The 18,576-nt window shown below is 40.6% G+C and overlaps 1 protein-coding gene across 6 annotated transcripts in view; it reads right to left on the bottom strand.

Annotated features, from left to right (window-relative positions):
* Window positions 1–444: 444 nt before the first annotated feature.
* The window catches only part of STAU1 (staufen double-stranded RNA binding protein 1), a 42,886-nt gene continuing 24,754 nt past the window's right edge, over window positions 445–18,576 (bottom strand). For 2 of the 6 annotated variants that reach the window (XM_090064300.1, XM_090064301.1), the window contains 9 exons: window positions 16,958–17,056; window positions 15,287–15,517; window positions 14,567–14,710; window positions 13,544–13,690; window positions 11,478–11,550; window positions 5,335–5,654; window positions 4,447–4,569; window positions 2,162–2,247; window positions 445–1,480 (listed from right to left, as the gene is read on the bottom strand). In XM_090064300.1, the coding sequence (XP_089920426.1) occupies window positions 1,393–1,480; window positions 2,162–2,247; window positions 4,447–4,569; window positions 5,335–5,654; window positions 11,478–11,550; window positions 13,544–13,690; window positions 14,567–14,710; window positions 15,287–15,517; window positions 16,958–17,056 (1,311 nt within the window). In that variant the 3' untranslated portion in view covers window positions 445–1,392. The remainder of the gene's footprint in view (window positions 1,481–2,161; window positions 2,248–4,446; window positions 4,570–5,334; window positions 5,655–11,477; window positions 11,551–13,543; window positions 13,691–14,566; window positions 14,711–15,286; window positions 15,518–16,957; window positions 17,057–18,576) is intronic. The other 4 variants (XM_090064302.1, XM_090064305.1, XM_090064303.1 and 1 more) reach the window with 4 other exon arrangements.

Here is an 18,576-nt window from a genome sequence, read left to right as displayed (position 1 = left end):
TTGTTTTTTAAAGTACTACTCCCCCAAAATTACTAAGTGCAAGGCTAAGGTTATGACTAAAGTTACAGAGCAAGCAAGGAAACTTAAAAGTAAGAGTAAGCTTCAAAAACTGTTCCAAGCTGCCATACCACTTTTTTTTCCTTTCAAAATCATGTTATAACTTTAAATCACTTTAAGCTCCCATTAATGTATTTATATGCTAAGACATTGTGGCACCAAAGACAAAGTGTCCCCCCATATTACTTTTGATTTTCCTTGATCTTGCTAGTGTGCGTCACAACCTCCACTTTACTAAAAATGTAGTTATTTATAGGTTATTGATCAACCATTGTACAGTTACTTCATAGCTTTACATTACTGCCCATACTATATCACAAGCATTACAAATCCTATTAAAAAAAGCAACCCCAGTAGTGGCATACAAGAATAAATTAACCCAAAAAATTTAATATTACCATTTATTGGTGACAAACACTACGTTTTACTTACATTCCATGGGGAGAAAAAATTCCAGCGTAAACAATGAACTGAAGCAGTACTTAACTTGCAAGGCTATCGTGCTTTACCTGGACCATATGCAGAAAACTTTATTGTGCACAGTTGTGTGCACAATAACACAACATCAAAAGCAACACAGTTTATATATAAACATAGGTAATTTTTTTCAGCCCTACATGGAGATGTAATTAAACAGTATAAAGCACTCAAGGAAAATCAATCTGCAGTTTTATATGCACTACATTGAGATCATATCCTGTAATGTAGCAAGCTGTGTGCCACATATATATATCTATATTATCCGTATAATATAGATATATATGACACAATCTTTAAAACATAGATCAGAAATCGCTTAGACTCCTCTTGCATTCAAGTCCCCCCCGCTCCCCCCTCAAGAAAACTAGAAATTAACCAAAAATGATCAAACAAGGTTTAAAATTCCTAAAACGTTTAATTCATACAACCGTTGGAGAATTAAGCTTGGCTTGCCAAGATCCTGGACTTTTTTTTTAAATAAAGTGGAGGGCACACAATTTGTTTCCAGTGAAACTGCTATTTCAGTAAAAACAAAATAACCACATACATGGATATGATCGTCCCAAGTTAGTTCACAGATAACATGTCAGTCTCAGAAGACAAAGTTTCTAAACTGTGCTATTTGTTCTAGATACAATTAAGAAACTTTTAAAATGAAAAATTTATAGTGTCATTTCAATCAAAACAATAATGAAACTAAAAATTTATCACTGTTTGAAGAGAAAGCAACGGTTATGATTTAGATACTACAGTAGGTTGTAAAGACTGTAGCACTCTAAAACAGTTAGGTTACGTTAATAGGAAGCATTTGATTTTCTCTGGTGCTTTCAGGTTTGGGTCCAGTCAAAAGCCTTTTTAGGCAGTGCTGTCCAGTGTTTGTCCCAAAGTGTTTGAGTTAGCCGGTTTGAGGAGAGGGTCGCTTTCCATTTCTTGTTTCACACATCTGGAAGCAAGAAGCTACCTGTTAATTCAGATGATCATATGGCAACACCATTTCAACCAACATAAACTTTTTAACCATGAAAAATGTTTTACAGACAAATGACGGAAGTCATATGAAGCAACAGGTTCTATAACTGTCTTTAACGGATAAAATGCATGTACCTGTTCCACTATTTAATTACCTCACCTTCTGGCAGGGAAAAGTTGCTCTAATAAGCAAAGAGAATAATTTACAATTCCATAACAGCATTTTGCTGAGAGACCACATCTAATGCAGACATTTGGGTTATGGCTGTGTAATCAGAAAGCTCCCAGAAAGAGAGGAACAACTCAAGGTTTGTTACAGCACTTAGAAAAGAACCATGCATTTACAGACCCATCAAATCATAGTTCCAGGCCAAATGGGACCAAGCAATCCAAGATCCTGTGTACAGAGGCCATTAACATTTTATCCTGTTGTCCTTGTATTGAACCCAATAACTTGCATGCGACACCATGAAAATTACAAGGCATCATAAAATCAATTCTCTTCTCTTACCAAGATGACAATTTAAGACTCAATATTTTAATTCTCCTGGCAAACCCCGCCCCCCCCACTGAGACACAAAATTCTACCTGCACTTAATCCATAATAGGTCATGGCCAATTTGACTTTAGCTCTAGAAAAATTGCTTTTACTCACACAGACATTGGTCCATTTCCTGTTCTTGGCATCTCTGTACTTTGTTGGTCCAACTCAGACAGCAACTTTAAAATGTTCAGTGCAGCCTAAAGGAAAGAGATTTAGTTAACTGGTGGCCTTTAATTCATTTGGTGACACTTGTTTCCAGTGCCCACTGGCTAACAGTAAAGCCTTGTCTAAATTCCTTTACTCCAACACTGAAGTACAGTGAAAAAGTCCTGTTAAAAAACAACTTGCAAGACTAAGTGTTAGTAGCATGGCTTGAACTTTTCTTAGTAAAGGGAACAGTAACAACAAAAAGGTGGTACCCAATTAACACTTTGCCCTGGCTCCTGGTGTCCTTAAAGAGGCCATTAGAAATGAATACGTTGGTAATCAGACAGCTCAGAAAAAAGGTTAATAAACAGAACCAGAAGACATTTTGCAGGAACAGCAAGCAGCCAAATCACATTAGGAGGAAACAACTGATTACATAGCCTGTGGGTACTTGGTTGCTATGTAAAAAAGCTTATATAAAGGAAGTCATTGGGTGAGCTGCTGGGTTTGGATTTTGTTTTTTTAAATATTTTTGTTTTAAGATTAATTATAGTTTTGTATATGTAAAGTGTATGAGTTTGTGCCATGACAGTCAAAGGACTGCATACACACATTCAGATAACCTAGGAGAATTCTCCTAGGTTCTCTCTCCAGATAGAGAAACTTACCCAGAGCAGTGTGTACAAACGTTTGAATGCTAAAGCCTGGAAGAGTGGAGGGCTTGCAGTGTCAACACTGCAGCAGGCGGGAAGGGGGGAGGGAGGAAAGAAGGAAGGGAGGGGCTATGTACAAGTCTCAGCATGCTCTGCAGGCTTCCTTAGTCTGCCTGGTGACAGATCACAGCAGTGTATAGGGAAAGAGCTGGAGGACTATGTTTTCTTCTGAGAGAAGCCATGGCACAAATCACTCCCAGGGGATTTTTACACATCCCTGGTTGTTCCCAAGTCAATTTTCTCCTGTAGTGGCCATTTGCACCCCGAGAGAAAAAGCCTGAACATTTGTACACACACGTTTTCTCCTGGGAGAGCAGCAACTCTACCAGGAGAACCCATGTCTGCATAAGGCCAAAAGTTATTCTGTAAGGCGGGGTTTTTTTGTTCCCCAAATCTGCCACTTGTTCTGGCTTGTGTATTTAAACTCTTTAGAACTGGATTTGCAGGTAGCTAGGAAAACTTCAAAACTGAAGAAGTGACAGAAGTCAGATTAAAAGGAAAACTCCTGCACAATTTAAGAGCATAAAAATCACTACAGGAGACTGAGCTTATATATAAGAAGTAACAACAATGTATTTAAGAAAATCTATTTAAGAGTTAAAAATCTGCTGTGCTGTCCTAACCTTCTAAAAAGTTGCACATTAGAACAGTCCCCTGCTGGACAACCCAAGAATGAAAACTTCTTTGAATTGTAATAGACCTTATACAAACTGCCAACATTGTACTGCACACTTTCCAGACATCTAAAAGTGCCCGGCACTGTGACACATACATTTATATAAATGGTGAAACATACATTAGCATTGAGAAAATGGAGGCAACATGCTTTTGAACTAAAACACAAAGATGTTTTAGTTCAAAAGCGCACCACTGCCATTTTCTCACCACTGTTCTGCCATTTATATAAATGCACGTGATGCAGAGCCAGGAGCATCAGCTCGCATGCGGACCAGACACTATTAATCGAGTCTGCTCTGGCATGTCCAAGACGACAAAAGGGATGTGTATAAAGGCCCCAAAACACTTCTTCTCAAAGTCTGCAGTTTAGTAAACTAAACCTGTTGTAAATAAATATTTCAACAGCATTAATCTTTTAAAAAAAAAGGAGTTTACAGATCTGAAAGCATCTCATGATATCTAAAGGTGAGCTGCATTTCTTGCATCTTGGTTTACTTCCCAGCAGGTGTAAAATGAAGAAATGTTGGAGCAAAGTGGTGTTCACAGTTCTCAAGAGTTACCAGACCATTCAATCAAACTTAAAAAATATATAATTTAAAGAAAACCTGCATCTATGGTAAGAAAGCGCATACATTTTGCATAGACAAGAATGGTAAACGTGTGCTTTAAAATTCTTGCATTACTCAAATTATTCTTGGACTACTTCTGAAAACAGTACCGTATCAGACAAAAATATAGCCATGAAACAAATGCTGTGTAATTGGCCATACAGCTGTGAAACACTGTCTTGGTTTATCAGCTGCACTTGCTTCTCAGAGCAGAACCAAGAAGAAAGCATTTCAACAGTGGTTATCATACCATATCATGGCAAGATTCTACATCCTTTCCAATTCCATGACTGATCAGCGGTGGCTGAGAGGAACAGTTTATAAGAGATACAAATTCATTCTTGTTATTTTTGGGAAAGTCTTTATATTCAACCTGAGGAAAATAAAGAGAAGTGCTGTAGTTACTTTCACTCAATTTGAGAAGTAAATATATCACATCCACTATCTGTTAGAACACTGGCTTATACAATGGAACCATGTTCTCTCTACCTGTACATTTCTTCTGCCTAGAAAATAAACCAGTAAGAGCATTTACTGTGAAGCCTAGCTTTCCATCTGTAATAGCTCTCAAACAATTGTAAGTGTTTTGAAAGCATTCTGGAAGAAAGGCACTGTATAAAAGTTATTGCCGTTTTTATTCTTACCAAGGATATTTGCCATTTTAATGTCTTCATATTACACTTTTTAAATATATGGAAACCATTTTATGTGGTAATTTAATACAGTAATTGAAATACAAATTCTGATTAAAGGGAACATGCAAGATGAATGATTTATAGCTTGCAGCAAATATCAAAGTACCAAACATCTTTCAAAAAACTTAAAATGTGGAATAGGCAATGTTTTTTAGCTGAATATTCTCACAATATGGAAATGTTTGACAATATGGAACTTAGTTTCTATTTAAAAAGAAAAAGATTTGTTATTAGCGCTGAAAAAAGATAAAGCACTTAACACAAGAATGAATATTTGACAATAAAACCAATTCCAAAGAATAATATTTTCCAGAATATAGATGTTGATGTGAACTTGAGAGCAACATATGCAAGTCTCTCACTTAACTACTGAGGGAAATCAATCTTTATGAAACAATGTTCCAAACTAGCTTGGCACTGTTTTTCCCCAACCAAACATTTACCTGGATGCCCTGAACATTGGAAAGGAAGTCCAGCTGTTCAGAGGGTCTAGTGAGTGGTCCATGTGGTACGTGGCTTGATGAGTTGTTATTCTTTAATATGGTCTCAGCAGTAGGAGAAGTACCACCATATAATAGCTCTCTAGCAATCATGGCCGTTACTGTAGCCTTGGCAGGGTTGGGGGCTGCCCTGCTGAACTCTTTGGTGTGATGTCCTTGATTGGCTCCTACAGCTTGTGCAACCTCAGGGACCATGGGAAGAATTCCAGCTGGAAGCTGCTGATGGCTGAGATAAGGCATCCTGAACTCATCATCTTTATTACCTGAAAACACAGAAGTACAAGTCAAATAGATACTAGCCATTTATAATGGACACATGTCAATATACATGTAGTAATTTATAAGCCTCTAACTCCAAGTTTGTAGATGTTAAAATAAACATTAAACATACTACTGGAATTGAGCCCTTTCAGCGGTTCAGAAATTCAGCTATACTTCGGGCAGTGTTTACAGTGCTCAGTTGTTTTGAATCAATTATTCAATACAACATCCACTTTTGCTAGAAGACCCCTTTATCTCCAAGTACCCCAACCACTTCTCTAGGTGAATGCTAGGATCTCTCACTGCTGCACTCACACTCCAATTGGACTTGTGGGCACTACAATCTGGCCTTATATTTCAGGTGTAATAGTTATGAGCACCAATCAATTGTCAGGACATCTAGCAAGTACTGTAGGCATAGTAAATAGGGCTGTGCGAAACTTTGTTAGTTGATTCGATTCAGAGGAGATTCAGCCCAATTTGGAGATTTGCTCCGATTCAGGGACCGAATCTCCAAATTCTCAAAGCATCCAAATTGATTTGGAAAAGATTCGGCCGGTTCAGAGATTCAGCCATAAACTAAGCAGGCAGCTGACACACAGCTGCCTCCAGGTGGTAAGTCTGTTGGGGTTGGGAGGAATTGGGGCTGCTCAACCAGGGCAGGAAGGGGGCTTGGGGGAGGGGGGGGAAGGGTGTGGGATGTGGGCACAGCAGCTCTAGGAGCAGGGGCTCTGCCCTGCTGCCGCTTGCCAGCCAGGGTGGGGGTGGTCAAAGGATGCAGGTGCAGCTCATTCCAGCCAGAAGGGGCAAGCAGCAGCAAGGCATAGCCCCTGCTCCCAGCACTGCCACACCACCATCCCCCTGCGCTGGCTGGCACTTGGCAGCAGGGCAGAGCCCCACTCCCAGCACTGATGCAGGCACAGCAGCACTGGGAGCAGGGGCTACGCTCTGCTGCCGCCCAGAAAAAAAAGTGCCTGCATTGCACCCCTACCCCGACACACACACACACCCTCCCCTGGAGGCCCCGGTCACCACTGCTGCAGCTAGTGAGTGCAGGGCTTTTTTTATTATTATTATTATTATTGTTATTAAAGGTGTTGGGACTAGGCTGGGGCTGGGCAGGGCAGCCATGGGGGCTTCTCCTACAGCTCCCCTCCCCCAAAGAAAGTGGGGCACAGTCGGAGGAGCCACAGGAGAACCTGCAGCCGCCCAGCTGCGTCTACCTCTCCATGGCCGATCTAAATCACCAAATGTCTCCAAATCAGTGCTGAATCTTCCAAAGCAGATTCAGCTGAATTGATTTGGGACAGTGATCCAAATCAAATCACTGTCCTTCCGAATCTGAACTGAATACTTTCCTTTTCACACAGGCCTAATAGTAAGGTGACAGGCCTTGGTCATAAGTTCACAAATGGAGGTTATGAAAAGACCATCTCCATGGACTGCAATTTTCACAGAGTGGGGAAGCTTGCATGTACTGATGACCCCAAGAGCAACACTGTCAGGAGTCTTCTACTCCCGGTAGGGTCACCCATGGCAGTGAGGTGTCAGATGAAGAGCAGTCCAACATGACACAGACCTCAACAGTGGAGCAAGCATACTTCTCAATGGCTGTAAAGGTGGATGAAGGCTACAGTTGAAGAGTAAACCCAGCCATCTTGGAGCTCCTTGTCACTGACACAGGCTTCTCATCTGCCAAGATCGGTGCGGATGCTGATGCGCGACAAACTCCTCACATAAAACAGATCACATGCAGGCTTCTCACTGGTCCAACATTTACTACAATAACCAATACCTATAAATTCTACAAAGTCCTGTGGCAATGGACAAGTGATGGCAGAGACAGAAGTAGTGATCACCAGGAGTTCCCCAAGTCATGAATCCATGTGCAGGTGGTGATCACATGATGGTCACTTCACAGAGACTGTGACAGAGCAGTCCTTTTTAGGATCCCCTCTGCTCACCCCACATGGGAAGGGAGCTAGAAAACAGACTGGCCCACTTTACCTTACATGACTGGATAGCTACTTCCAGGGGAATCACTCTAAGTGTGGTCAAAAAATAAAAATGTCTGTTGCACCTTGGAATGTGCAAACCCTACTAGATGACCTAAACAGTGACAGACCTGAATGCAGAACAGCTGTAGTCACTTGAGAATTCTTGCAATCTCTCTGCTCTCAACAAGACCAGACATGCAGGTGAAGGCCAACTGAAGAAGGAGGGGGTAGCTATACATTCTTCTTGAAAGGTAAACTTGTAAGTGACAGGTGAATATGTGACATTGGTTTTGCCATTAAGAACCAGATAGTCAGATGAATGACTACATCCCTCATTGGCATTAGCAAGAGTCTCATGATTCTCCACCTTCAACTGACAAACAATTCATTTGCTACTATCATCAGTGCATATGCCTCACACACTCAATGCCTAGGAAGAATACAAAGAACAGTTTTATGAAATTCTATCAAGCCAAAAGTTGACAAGATCATCCTCCTTGTGGAGACTTCAATGCAAGAGTTGGCCGGGGCTTGAACATGTGGAGGGGCACCCCTGGGAAGGAAGGAGTAGGCAAGGATAATTCCAATGGCATTTTTTTATTAAATAAATGTGCAGAGCATGACTTTGTGATTATTAACACCATCTTCAGACAATGCGATGGGTATAAAAACAACATGGCAACATACACACTCGAAACAGTGGCATCTCCTTGACTATGTCATCCTAGAAGCAAGTGATCTAAAAGATGTCCGTATCACACATAAGAGGAGCCAATGACTGGACTGATCATCATTTAGTGACAAGTCACGTCCAGAGTTGTGTTGTAACATCAAAAGCAAGCCAAATCAGTCTGAAGACCAGACAACATCAAATGCCTTCAAACCCCTAGATACTGCAAAGCCCTCCAAACACAGCTCAGTAAGAAATTCCCCAATCTTCAGATTGAAAATGATAACACTTGCATTGCAGAAGATTGGTAAGGTCTAAAAGAGACCATCTATGAGGCTTGTACAGAATCAATTGGCCTTTTCATCTGACGCCATCAAGATTGGTTTGATGAAAACAATGCTGAGATCAAAGCTCTTCTTGATTAGAAGAGAAAGGCTTTCTTTGACTGGCAAAACCATCCTACATCCAGTCAGAAGCCAGGAACTTTTCAGTGGCTTAAGTCTGAAGCCCAGAAGAAGACTGGAGAAACCAGAAACAAGTGGTAGGAAGAGAATGAAAGAAATTCAACAATTAGTTGACAGTCATCCCATGCGGAGTTTCTTCAGTACAGTCAAGGCTGCATGTATATCAAATTTTTGGGCCAGCCCACTTAGATCTGAAGATAGCAGTACGCTTCTCAAAGAGGAGTCTATCAAAAAAATGCTGGAAGCAGCACTACCAAAAGCTCCTAAACTGAGAACCAACAGTGACTGATGAGATGAAACTGTCAAATCTATCCTGCAGCATCCAGTAAGGGAAACACTTACCAGTCCACCAACCCCTAAAGAAGTCCACAAAGTGATAAGACATATGAAGAACAAACAAAGCATCCAGCCCTGATGGCATACCAGCTAAGGGCTTCAAAGTTGGTGGGGAAACCATGACCAACAAGCTCCACACACTTTCCTAATATCTGGAACACTGTGGAAATTCTCACCGACCTAAGGAATGCCAATATTGTCATCATTTTTAAAAAGGAAAATCAATCTGACTATGGAAACTACTGAGGTACCGCCCTCCTCTCCTCGCTCGAATTCTGCAGAACCAACTGCTCCCTCTTGCCAAAGAAAATCTTCCTGAGTCTAAATATGCCATCAGACTGTCAAGAGGCACCATGGACATTATTTCTGTGGCTCGACAGATCAAGGAAAAGTGCCACAAACAACATCAGGAACTGCATATGGCCTTTATTGATTTGACCAAAGCCTTGGACTCTATTAACTGTGAGGCTCTTAGGAAGATCTAATCAAAGTTTGGCTGCCCAGGGAAATACCAGATGACCGACTCCATCCTATGCAGTGGCTCCACTATGGAGCTCTTTGCCATTCAAACTGGCATCAAGGAGGGCTGCATGATCACACCAATTCTGTCTTCCATTTTTCTTAGTCATCAAGATGCTCATCTGTGACTGCCTGCCACATGGCATCAGCATTGAGTAAAGGATGGATGGGAACCTTTTCAATCTTTCCCACCTCCGTGCCAAGACCCAAGTTACATCAGCCCTGATTGTGGAACTTCAGTATGCCAAAGATTGAGCTGTCTTTGAACATACTGAGGACAACCTACAAATGGGCCTTAATTACTTCTCTCAAGTATACCAGTGCCTGAGGCTGACCCTTAACATTGGAAAAACAAAAAAAAACCACAGGAGATTCACTAGCCTGCTCCAATTAATGCTCCCAGCAAAGTCCTCTAATGGACAGAAGCTGGAGAATGTTGAACTCTTTGCATACCTCAGCACCCCTCTCTCCAAGAAGGCCAACATCAACAAGGAGATCCAGTATAAGATCTAACATGCGAGATCTGCTTTTGGAAGACTGTAACATTGTGTGTTCAATGATCATGATATCAGGACTCAAACAAGAAACTATTATGCAAGGCTGTAGCAAGCCCAACTCTTTTCTACAGCTGTGAAGCTTGGGTGACCTACAGGGACCACCTGAAAAGCCTGGAATGCCTTCACCAGTGCTACCTCTAGAAGATCCTTGGCATAAAGTGGGAGAACTGCCACACAGATGCCAGTGTCCTCACCAATGCCACAAGCATGGAAGCACTGATTATTCAACATCAGCTGCAGCAGACAGGGCATTGTGCGCACACATCTGATGTACATTTACCAAAACAACTGCTCTAATCCCAACTCAGCCATGGGGCCAAAGGAAATGCCTCAAGGACACCTTCAAAAGGTGAACATTAAGCCTCACAGCATTGACAGTACAAACTGGGAAACACTAGCTTAGGACAGGGCTACAATGAGGACACCTGGTGAGAAAAAGACAAGGATGGTTTCCCTCACTTTTTACTTTGAGGAAAACCATCTGGCCCTGGAGGCAGAAAAACAACTGAATGGGAGGAAACAAGACCAAGAAATCCATGGTCCAACCCTCCTTTTAACCACCTTCTGTGGTGTCTACCAGAGAGTCTGTGGCTCTACGATTGGCCTTCTTAGCCATCAACAAACTCATCTACAACCCTTTACTTGACCCATGGGAGTGATCATCCTCGACCATGAGGATCAATGACCATGATGAAAAACACTAGGTACAAGAGAACTACTGGGGGAGGGAAAGTGGTACAGTAGGTAAAAATGTGATACAAGCAGAAGTTATCCTTTACCACGTGTCTAGTCATTGTCAACTGATTCCAATTTGTTGACACCAAAGTAGCAGTTACTTCAGGAGGGTAATAGTGGCTTTTTGCAGAGAGTCTGCTCCCAGAGAAAAAACACACACAAAAGGAAGGCTTATCAGAAGATGAAAGGCAGGGGTCAGCATCAGTTTAGAAAAAATAAATTAAGTGGAATTAAATCATTATAGGCCTTAAACCAAGAACACCAGAAACTGAAGCCACAAACAAGGAAGGACACTTGGGCGGGAGGGTGAAAACAACTCTGAACACCTAGTCAAGAACATGCCTGTGAATTACATACGTGGAAGATGAAGCAGCTCAAGGCAGACTCTAGCCCAGTCACATAGGAGACCACTTGACCAGGACAACTTTATGGTATGAGAGTCATTTAAGAGAAGCTTACCTGGAAGGCTATAACCATAGTGGAGCTATGCAACTATGAAATAGCTTGAGGCACAAAGGACCAAATTCATTTCAGTAAAGTCACTTACTAGTTGAAGTTTCTTCACAGCCTGGTTCAAAGAAGGTTACTTTTCTTCCATCACCTGGTTTCTTTACTGGCGTCTAAAAAAAAACCCCCCAAACATCAATAACTTTTCCTCAAAGCTTTCAAGGTCTAGACTATTCAACTAGGTGAAAAAAAGTCAGAAAACTTTAGAAAAAAATAATTCAGAGGGGTTTACACCAGTGTTTCCCATCCAGTTGTGCCACGAGGCACATCCAGTTGTGCTGGGGAATTTTGGGCTGGAGCCACGCCCCCCCACCTGTCGCCACCGTGGACGGACAGACAGACGGGGGCCATGGCTCCAGACAGTGATTTGCGTCCATGCACTGTGTTCAGATGCACGCCCCCCTCCCCGCATTCACCTCATGTGCCACAGTATGGGAGAGGCCTGGTAAGTGTGCCGCTGAAACCAAAAGTTTGGGAAACACTGGTTTACACAAATCTTAATTTTTAGATAACTATGCAAGAACCTAAGTGATGTATACAAAACAGCTGCCTAAATTACATTTAGTTTACAACTATAAAACAACCATAAAAAAAGCAATAAAGAAACGCTTAAGTTCAAAACTGGATACTTCTAGCTAGCACTGTTGAGTGAGTAAAAAGTAAAGCTATACCAGGGATAGAATTATGCTTAGTGTGGGTACTTAAAAGTTGTATGTATAATCATAAGATTTGCCTGAGATTAATACACCCTTTCAAAAGGAAGTCCTACTGGAGAGAGGATGTTACAAGTTAGGCAAAACAAATTTAAAAAAATAAAACAAACTGTCCACTGGTTCATGGTTTCGAATTAAGCCAAATTTTGAACCTCTACAATAACTAGGGAAGATTAGCACTCCCTCTAAAGAAATGTAAATGACAAAGGTCATCTGTTAGACCTATATTAAGGAGCAATGGCCAGTTAAATTAACATACTGATTACTTCTCATAGAGATACACTGACATATGCAAAACTGGTGCATTAAAGGAGAAAATTAGATAAAACCCTTTTAATTCTGAACACCAAGCTGAAGTCTGCTAAGTGAACTGGGGGAAGAACTCAAGCTTCAGTTAAGAAAAAGTATTTTAAAGATCTAGCCTAATATAAGAAGTGACATAAAATTAATGTTATCACAGGGTGTGACATAAGGCTGGCAACATAAAAGCCTTGCAACATGTAGGTCCTAAAAACAATGGTTTTACTTGCACAAGCTCCGAGCCATTCTCGGTAGAAACGGAGCACATCACGTGGCCCTCTGGTGCCAGTTTGCTTGCAGAAGTCAGGAGTAGATATAGTACTGGCCCAGGTACCTTAATGTTCCAAGTGGGCCCTGCCTCTAAGAGCTATGCCTAGCCTTTTTCAGGGAGCCTGGGATGCTATAGTCAGCACTCATTGGCATCCCTTAAATTTCTTGTGGCCATATTAACTAGTGCCTCTTGTCCAGCAGGCTAGAGTGAGAAGTGTAGACTTATAATACCAGGGGTGCTCAACCTCTACCCCGTGGGCCAAATTTGGCCCACAGAGACTTGGAATACATCCCACAGGGCTCCCCATGGGTCAGGAAATTTGGCAGCAGGGGAACACCAAAATTAAGTCCCATGGACCAGGTAGGAACCAGGCCAGAACCTCCCCCCACATGACCAGATTGGGGCCAGGTACGCCCCCTTCCCTCCATACAGGGCAGCCAGTTCAGGGCCAACTCACACCCCCTTTTCTCCCCCTCCCCTTCTCCCATGCCCCCTTCCTTGTTCCTGGCCAACTTGGGGGCAGGATATACCCCACTGTTCTTGCAGGATTGGGACATCCCCTCCCCTACAGGGCTGGATCTGGGCCAGGCCAAGTCCCCTGCTCCTGTGCAATGGGAACCAGCTGGGCTACTCCCTCTGCATGGCCAGATGGGGCCACACCTGTCCCCAGATGCTACATTAGGTGCACCGGCTGTATTCAGCCCACCAGCCAAAAAGAATGAGCACCACTGTATTATGCTGATTTTTACCCACTTTGTATTTACTCATTTCATTGTTTTTGTTGAAACACCAGGTGAGGAAAGTCAATTAGAGATGTGTTACCTTCTCTTCCGTTTTTAATGCTGGTTTAGGGGGTTGAGGTTGAGGGACTTTGAAACCTAAAAGCTCCAGCATGTTTTCAGCTGCATTGCGTTTAGCTACTTTCTTGTTTGTACCCATTCCTTCAGCTGCGTGCACACCAACTTTCACCTGAAAGAAATATGGACAAAGAAAAAGCAAATAAAGTCTCATGAAAATAAAAACAATGTTTTCATTAAATGACTGTTTTGTCTCCATACGGCCAGAGCAATCAGAGACTTGGCTGAATTGATTTATTGTCCTGAACAAATTTGTAACCAATCATAGGCTCCACAGGACAAGAAACAAACACACATGGAATAATCAGCTTAGTACTTGATCTCTCCAGGGCATTAGTTTAAATGCATCAGCCCAGGAAATCTATATTCAAATAAGGCACCAAGGTAATACAATTGTTTATAACTATGCAAATTTCATGACAATAAAAGGACAGTAAGATTTTAAACTATTTTGCACAGTGGCAGCTTTCGGCCTTGTTCAGCACAAGAAAGAGGGGTGGAGGATCTCTTAGCACTAGCTATCACTAGGTTGCTACAACCAGCGCCAAAGAAATGCTACCATATTACCTGATATTGCAATTCAGGAAGATATTTTGGAACACAGTGCTTTTTAGAAAACAAAGAAGCCAGTGGAACAGATATAAACCTCTACATTTCAATGTCCACACGTTACAAAAACACAGCACTTTTTATCATTTGGCAGTATTTTTCTGTGTTTAAGAAAAATGTATGCAAGCATGATGTATTTAAAAATTTGCCTTCCAGCATCTCAACTAGCTCTTTAACAGTACTTAGGAAGAAGGATTTGCCTTCTTGAGCCCTTATCCTGCTCCAAGGGAATCAGATGGAGATTTTTCTTCTTAATGAGCTCAATGCATTTGGACATGCAGTACTACTAAGTACATATATATCTTTGTCAAAGTCTGGTAACCCTAACTAAAAATCATTAAAAGACAGACATATAAAGATTGGAAATCAATATACAAACCTGCATAACAAATTCCCTGCGCCTTGGAAGACCACGTTCTGTGATGAGCATATACTCTGGCTCCTTTTCTTTTTTGGCTTGCTGTATCTGAGCAAGTCTGCTAATAGGATTCATTCCTTGGCCATATTCTGGGCTTGTTTGCAGCTAAGGTGGAAACAATGTTGAAAAAATAAGCTGACATTTGCAAATATTGTACAGCAATTCCAAATGTAGCGTACCAATTAGTTCATTCATTCAACTGTAGGCATTAGGTTCCCTAAAACACCAAAACCTGGTTTATGGTGTAAGAGCAATACCAATAGCCAAGCAATAGTCGTAAAACATAGTTGATCATGTTCTTAGATAAGCTACCAATAGCAAAAGTTCAGCTTATTTTGAACATTTGGAGACTACTGCTAAAGATCTGGATGGAGGTGGCATAACTGCAAGAAATCCATAAATTGGTTTTCCTTAAGCTTCAAAACTAGTCTAGTAGTTTATACAGCATATGTTCAAATATTTTCTCATTCATCTGGAAGTCAATATAAACTGCTACCTTGCTACTACAGTAGTGAGCTCTATTAACTGAGGATGGTGAATAACTAATGTATCAGTTGTAGTACCAGACCGCTGGTTAACTTTCAGCATGTGAAAAGGGTTTATCACAATTTTGGGAATGTTCCACACATTATGACATTTTTCAGCAATGAAATTTGGGTCCAAAAGGGAGGTATTTCTTACTTTCACTATTGATTTTGTTTTCTTTTTGATTCGTGGCTTCATTTTCTCAACCGTAGGAAGGGGGGGCAGTTTTTTCAGTTCTTCTAGGACTGCTATTGCGGCATTTTTCTTAGAGATCTTCTTGCTTTTTCCTTCACCTTCGCCCATAAATTCCCCAACCGACACCTTGGTTACAAAGCTCTTCATGTGGGGAGGACCACTTTCCTTGGTCACCTGTTTCAGAGGGAAAAACTGAGTGAAAGCGTGATAAACACTTATTAAAAATGGTAGGGCACAATGTTTATAGCAAACTTCATTTCACAAGAACTAGGGGCAATGGGGAATTTGTATGAGATAGCATTCCTGAAGTGATCCAGGAAGAGGCTATTTAATAAACATGACCACTAAGAATAATATCATCCCACCCATGCAAAATTTGTTAAATAATTCTACCTAGAAAAAATGCATGCACAGCAAGCAGGAAGTAGAATTTACATTTTATGAATTAATGGTCTTTAGCATGTTTCATTTACTGTTTTACTCTTTCAGAAGGGAGTATTAACTTTGTTTTTGGGTGTACATCTCCACCCAATAATTCATATTGCAGTGATTTGATTAGTACAGACAAAGCAAATCTTTGGGACCTAGAGTTTGAGTTCAGAAGTACAGACACTGGAGGCAGCACCGCCTTCAAACTACTAGCTCTAAAATAGGCTTGTTGTCTATTTGCAATCACATATTAAAGCCACAAAATGCCCAAATATTAACTCACAGAACAAAGCTTGACAACAAATGTTAGTACAAATTAAGATCACTGGCAACTGGCACTTTCCAAATAGCTTTCTTTAAAAAAACAAAAACAAAACATCAAGTCTGTGCCAAACTTCTAAGAATACTGAAAATGTAACAATTTAAGTGTTCATGAAACAGATTAGAAGTCAATTTAGTGAAGTAACCCATGTCAGCAAAAATAGCAACAGAATAAACTAATACTTCAGTGCAACAAGGATGTTCCTCTGGTACATAGTAAATTAAAAGATAACTAAGATGGTCAGAAGGGGGCAGGAAGCAGCTGTCATCCAAGACAACATAAAGGAGAGGAATGTAAGTGAATGAGACCAAAGAGTTTGTTCTGAAAACCAGAAGGGCAATTTTGAGTAACTGGAAACCCATGATGACACTTGAGGATTAATATATGTTATACAGTCCCACTTCCTAGTCAAGAAGGGAAACCTGCTTGTGGGGTTCTGAATTATACCTTGTATATAATTCACATCAGTGCTCAATTATGCAATGACAGAGACTCTTTAAGCTCTTTCCCCATGTGAATTTTGTTTTCACTCTTCTAACTGTACATGTGATTTAAAGTAAAGCCTCATTCAATACTGAAAGGATCTTATGTTAAATTTCAAAGAGCCTGGTACAATAGCACATAGAGCTACTCATGTGTGCTATGATTTGCATGGCCTGCCAATTCCGGGGTACAAGTGGTGTTCCCCCCGCCCCCTTTTAAACCATTTAGCTCTGAGATGATCAGTTTGAAACTCATTTGGATAAAAGCATATTCACAACTAACATGCAGTTTTAAAAGTCAGTTGTTCTCATCTAAGTAAGTTGCTTTAGATCATTTTATCTTAGTATCCTCAATAGTCTAACAAAAATATAACTCTAGAGCTTGTAAAATAAACATACCTCAAAATTCACAGGCAAGTTCCTTTTAAGTGCAATCTCAAAAACTTGGCTTATTTCAGATTTATTGAGATTTTCATCATCTGGTTCTTTTCCATTAACCTAAAAGCAGCACACATTTAAATAAAGAGCATGCTAGCTGAATGATAGTCATCCAACCAGTTTATTGAACCCACAAATCAAGTTGTCTAACCTTTGCTGTCTACATGAGAACACAGAAATATCCCGCACATACTGCAGACACTTAAAGTTAAGAACCTTGTTTCAGTAATGGTTTTTAATGTAAAAGCTGATAAAACTTCAAATTTGCATATGTGCTCACTGAAGTAAGGGAAAACAGGCTCTCTGAAAGCTAGCAGGCTTAAAATGTATTTCTGGAAAAGTTAAGACAAATCCAAGTGTGAAATACACTTTTTAAAACTGAAACACTTGTGAGAAGCTAGTTAAACAAGTTAATTTGACATTTGTATGAAACCCAGTGAGACCATAATCGGTACGAAAAATTTGGATTCCAAGCATTGGCCAGTCAAATGTGTGATGGTTAATTAGTTCTGGGGGCAGCCAAGTATTCATAACATGCCTCTGTTTAATCATTCCATCTGGACAACCATAGGACGTGGTTACAGTGCACTATGGGCAAAATGCCTGAAATCAAATGGCTGAGTCTTAAATCATGCACTTTCCATAAGGGCATTAATGCTAATTTGGTCACATTGCTAGGCGTGTGTATATCTCCAGTCAAATGGATTTCAAAACCTTGATTACAGTCTAACTCTGCTGTTGTTGTGCACTCGATAAAAAAAAAAAGTGGATTTAAAAGCCATGGCAATGACGCAGAAACTGTAAGACTGCAGCTTTCAAGTTATGATATAGAAAGGACTACAGGCACAGAGGAGCTGTCAAAAACAAGAGCTCAAAACACCAGATGATTAGAAAATGGATTAGATGCTTTAACTACGATTACAGGAATAGCTTGGAGATGTCTCATTTGGTAAAAACAGTTTAATAAAAAACCCCCAAACAAAAAAAACCTTTTCCTTTTCTCCTTGCTTCTACCATCTTCAACTATTTTAAGGATTACAGAAATCTAGTGGACTGTTCACCATTAAACCTAAACCCAGAATGAGTGACCAGTAAAGCAGACTTGCTATTTGCACTCGTCTTCAGGCAGATTTCTTTTTCTGCCCAAAGCACTGTTACACTAAGTGTTTAAGCTGCAAGCACTCCAGAGGAGTCAGAAGGACCTTGAAAGCCCATTTTAAGAATTACTGTAGGTGTGGCTGAAGAGTTGAAATGTTACTGTTAGTTTACTGCCTGCATCTCTAGTGATACTGTCTCAGTTTGGAGGTTAATCACATTAAAATATCTTTTATTCTTTGCACTTTTCAGTATATTCTGGCTTTGATTATTTGCATGTATTTAACATACTTTTATAGACAAGCATATCCTCTTATTAACTAAATTAACTATTTCCCTCCTTATGCTGTATAAAGAAGTATGAACCAAGAAACATCCCAGAGCTTATTACACTGGTATCGGTTGTGTTGTGTGCTGGTGTGTGCTCCAGCTCTAAACTATGTCTGTAAATGGTTAAAGAATGAGAGTGCATCTAAAACAGCCAA

This window comes from Crocodylus siamensis, chromosome 10 (assembly GCF_052110815.1).
Source record: "Crocodylus siamensis isolate JL-2025a chromosome 10, ASM5211081v1, whole genome shotgun sequence".
NCBI classification, from domain to species: domain Eukaryota; kingdom Metazoa; phylum Chordata; order Crocodylia; family Crocodylidae; genus Crocodylus; species Crocodylus siamensis.
The sequence above is the reverse complement of the archived record's forward strand: the minus strand, read 5'-3'. Positions and strand labels throughout refer to the sequence as shown.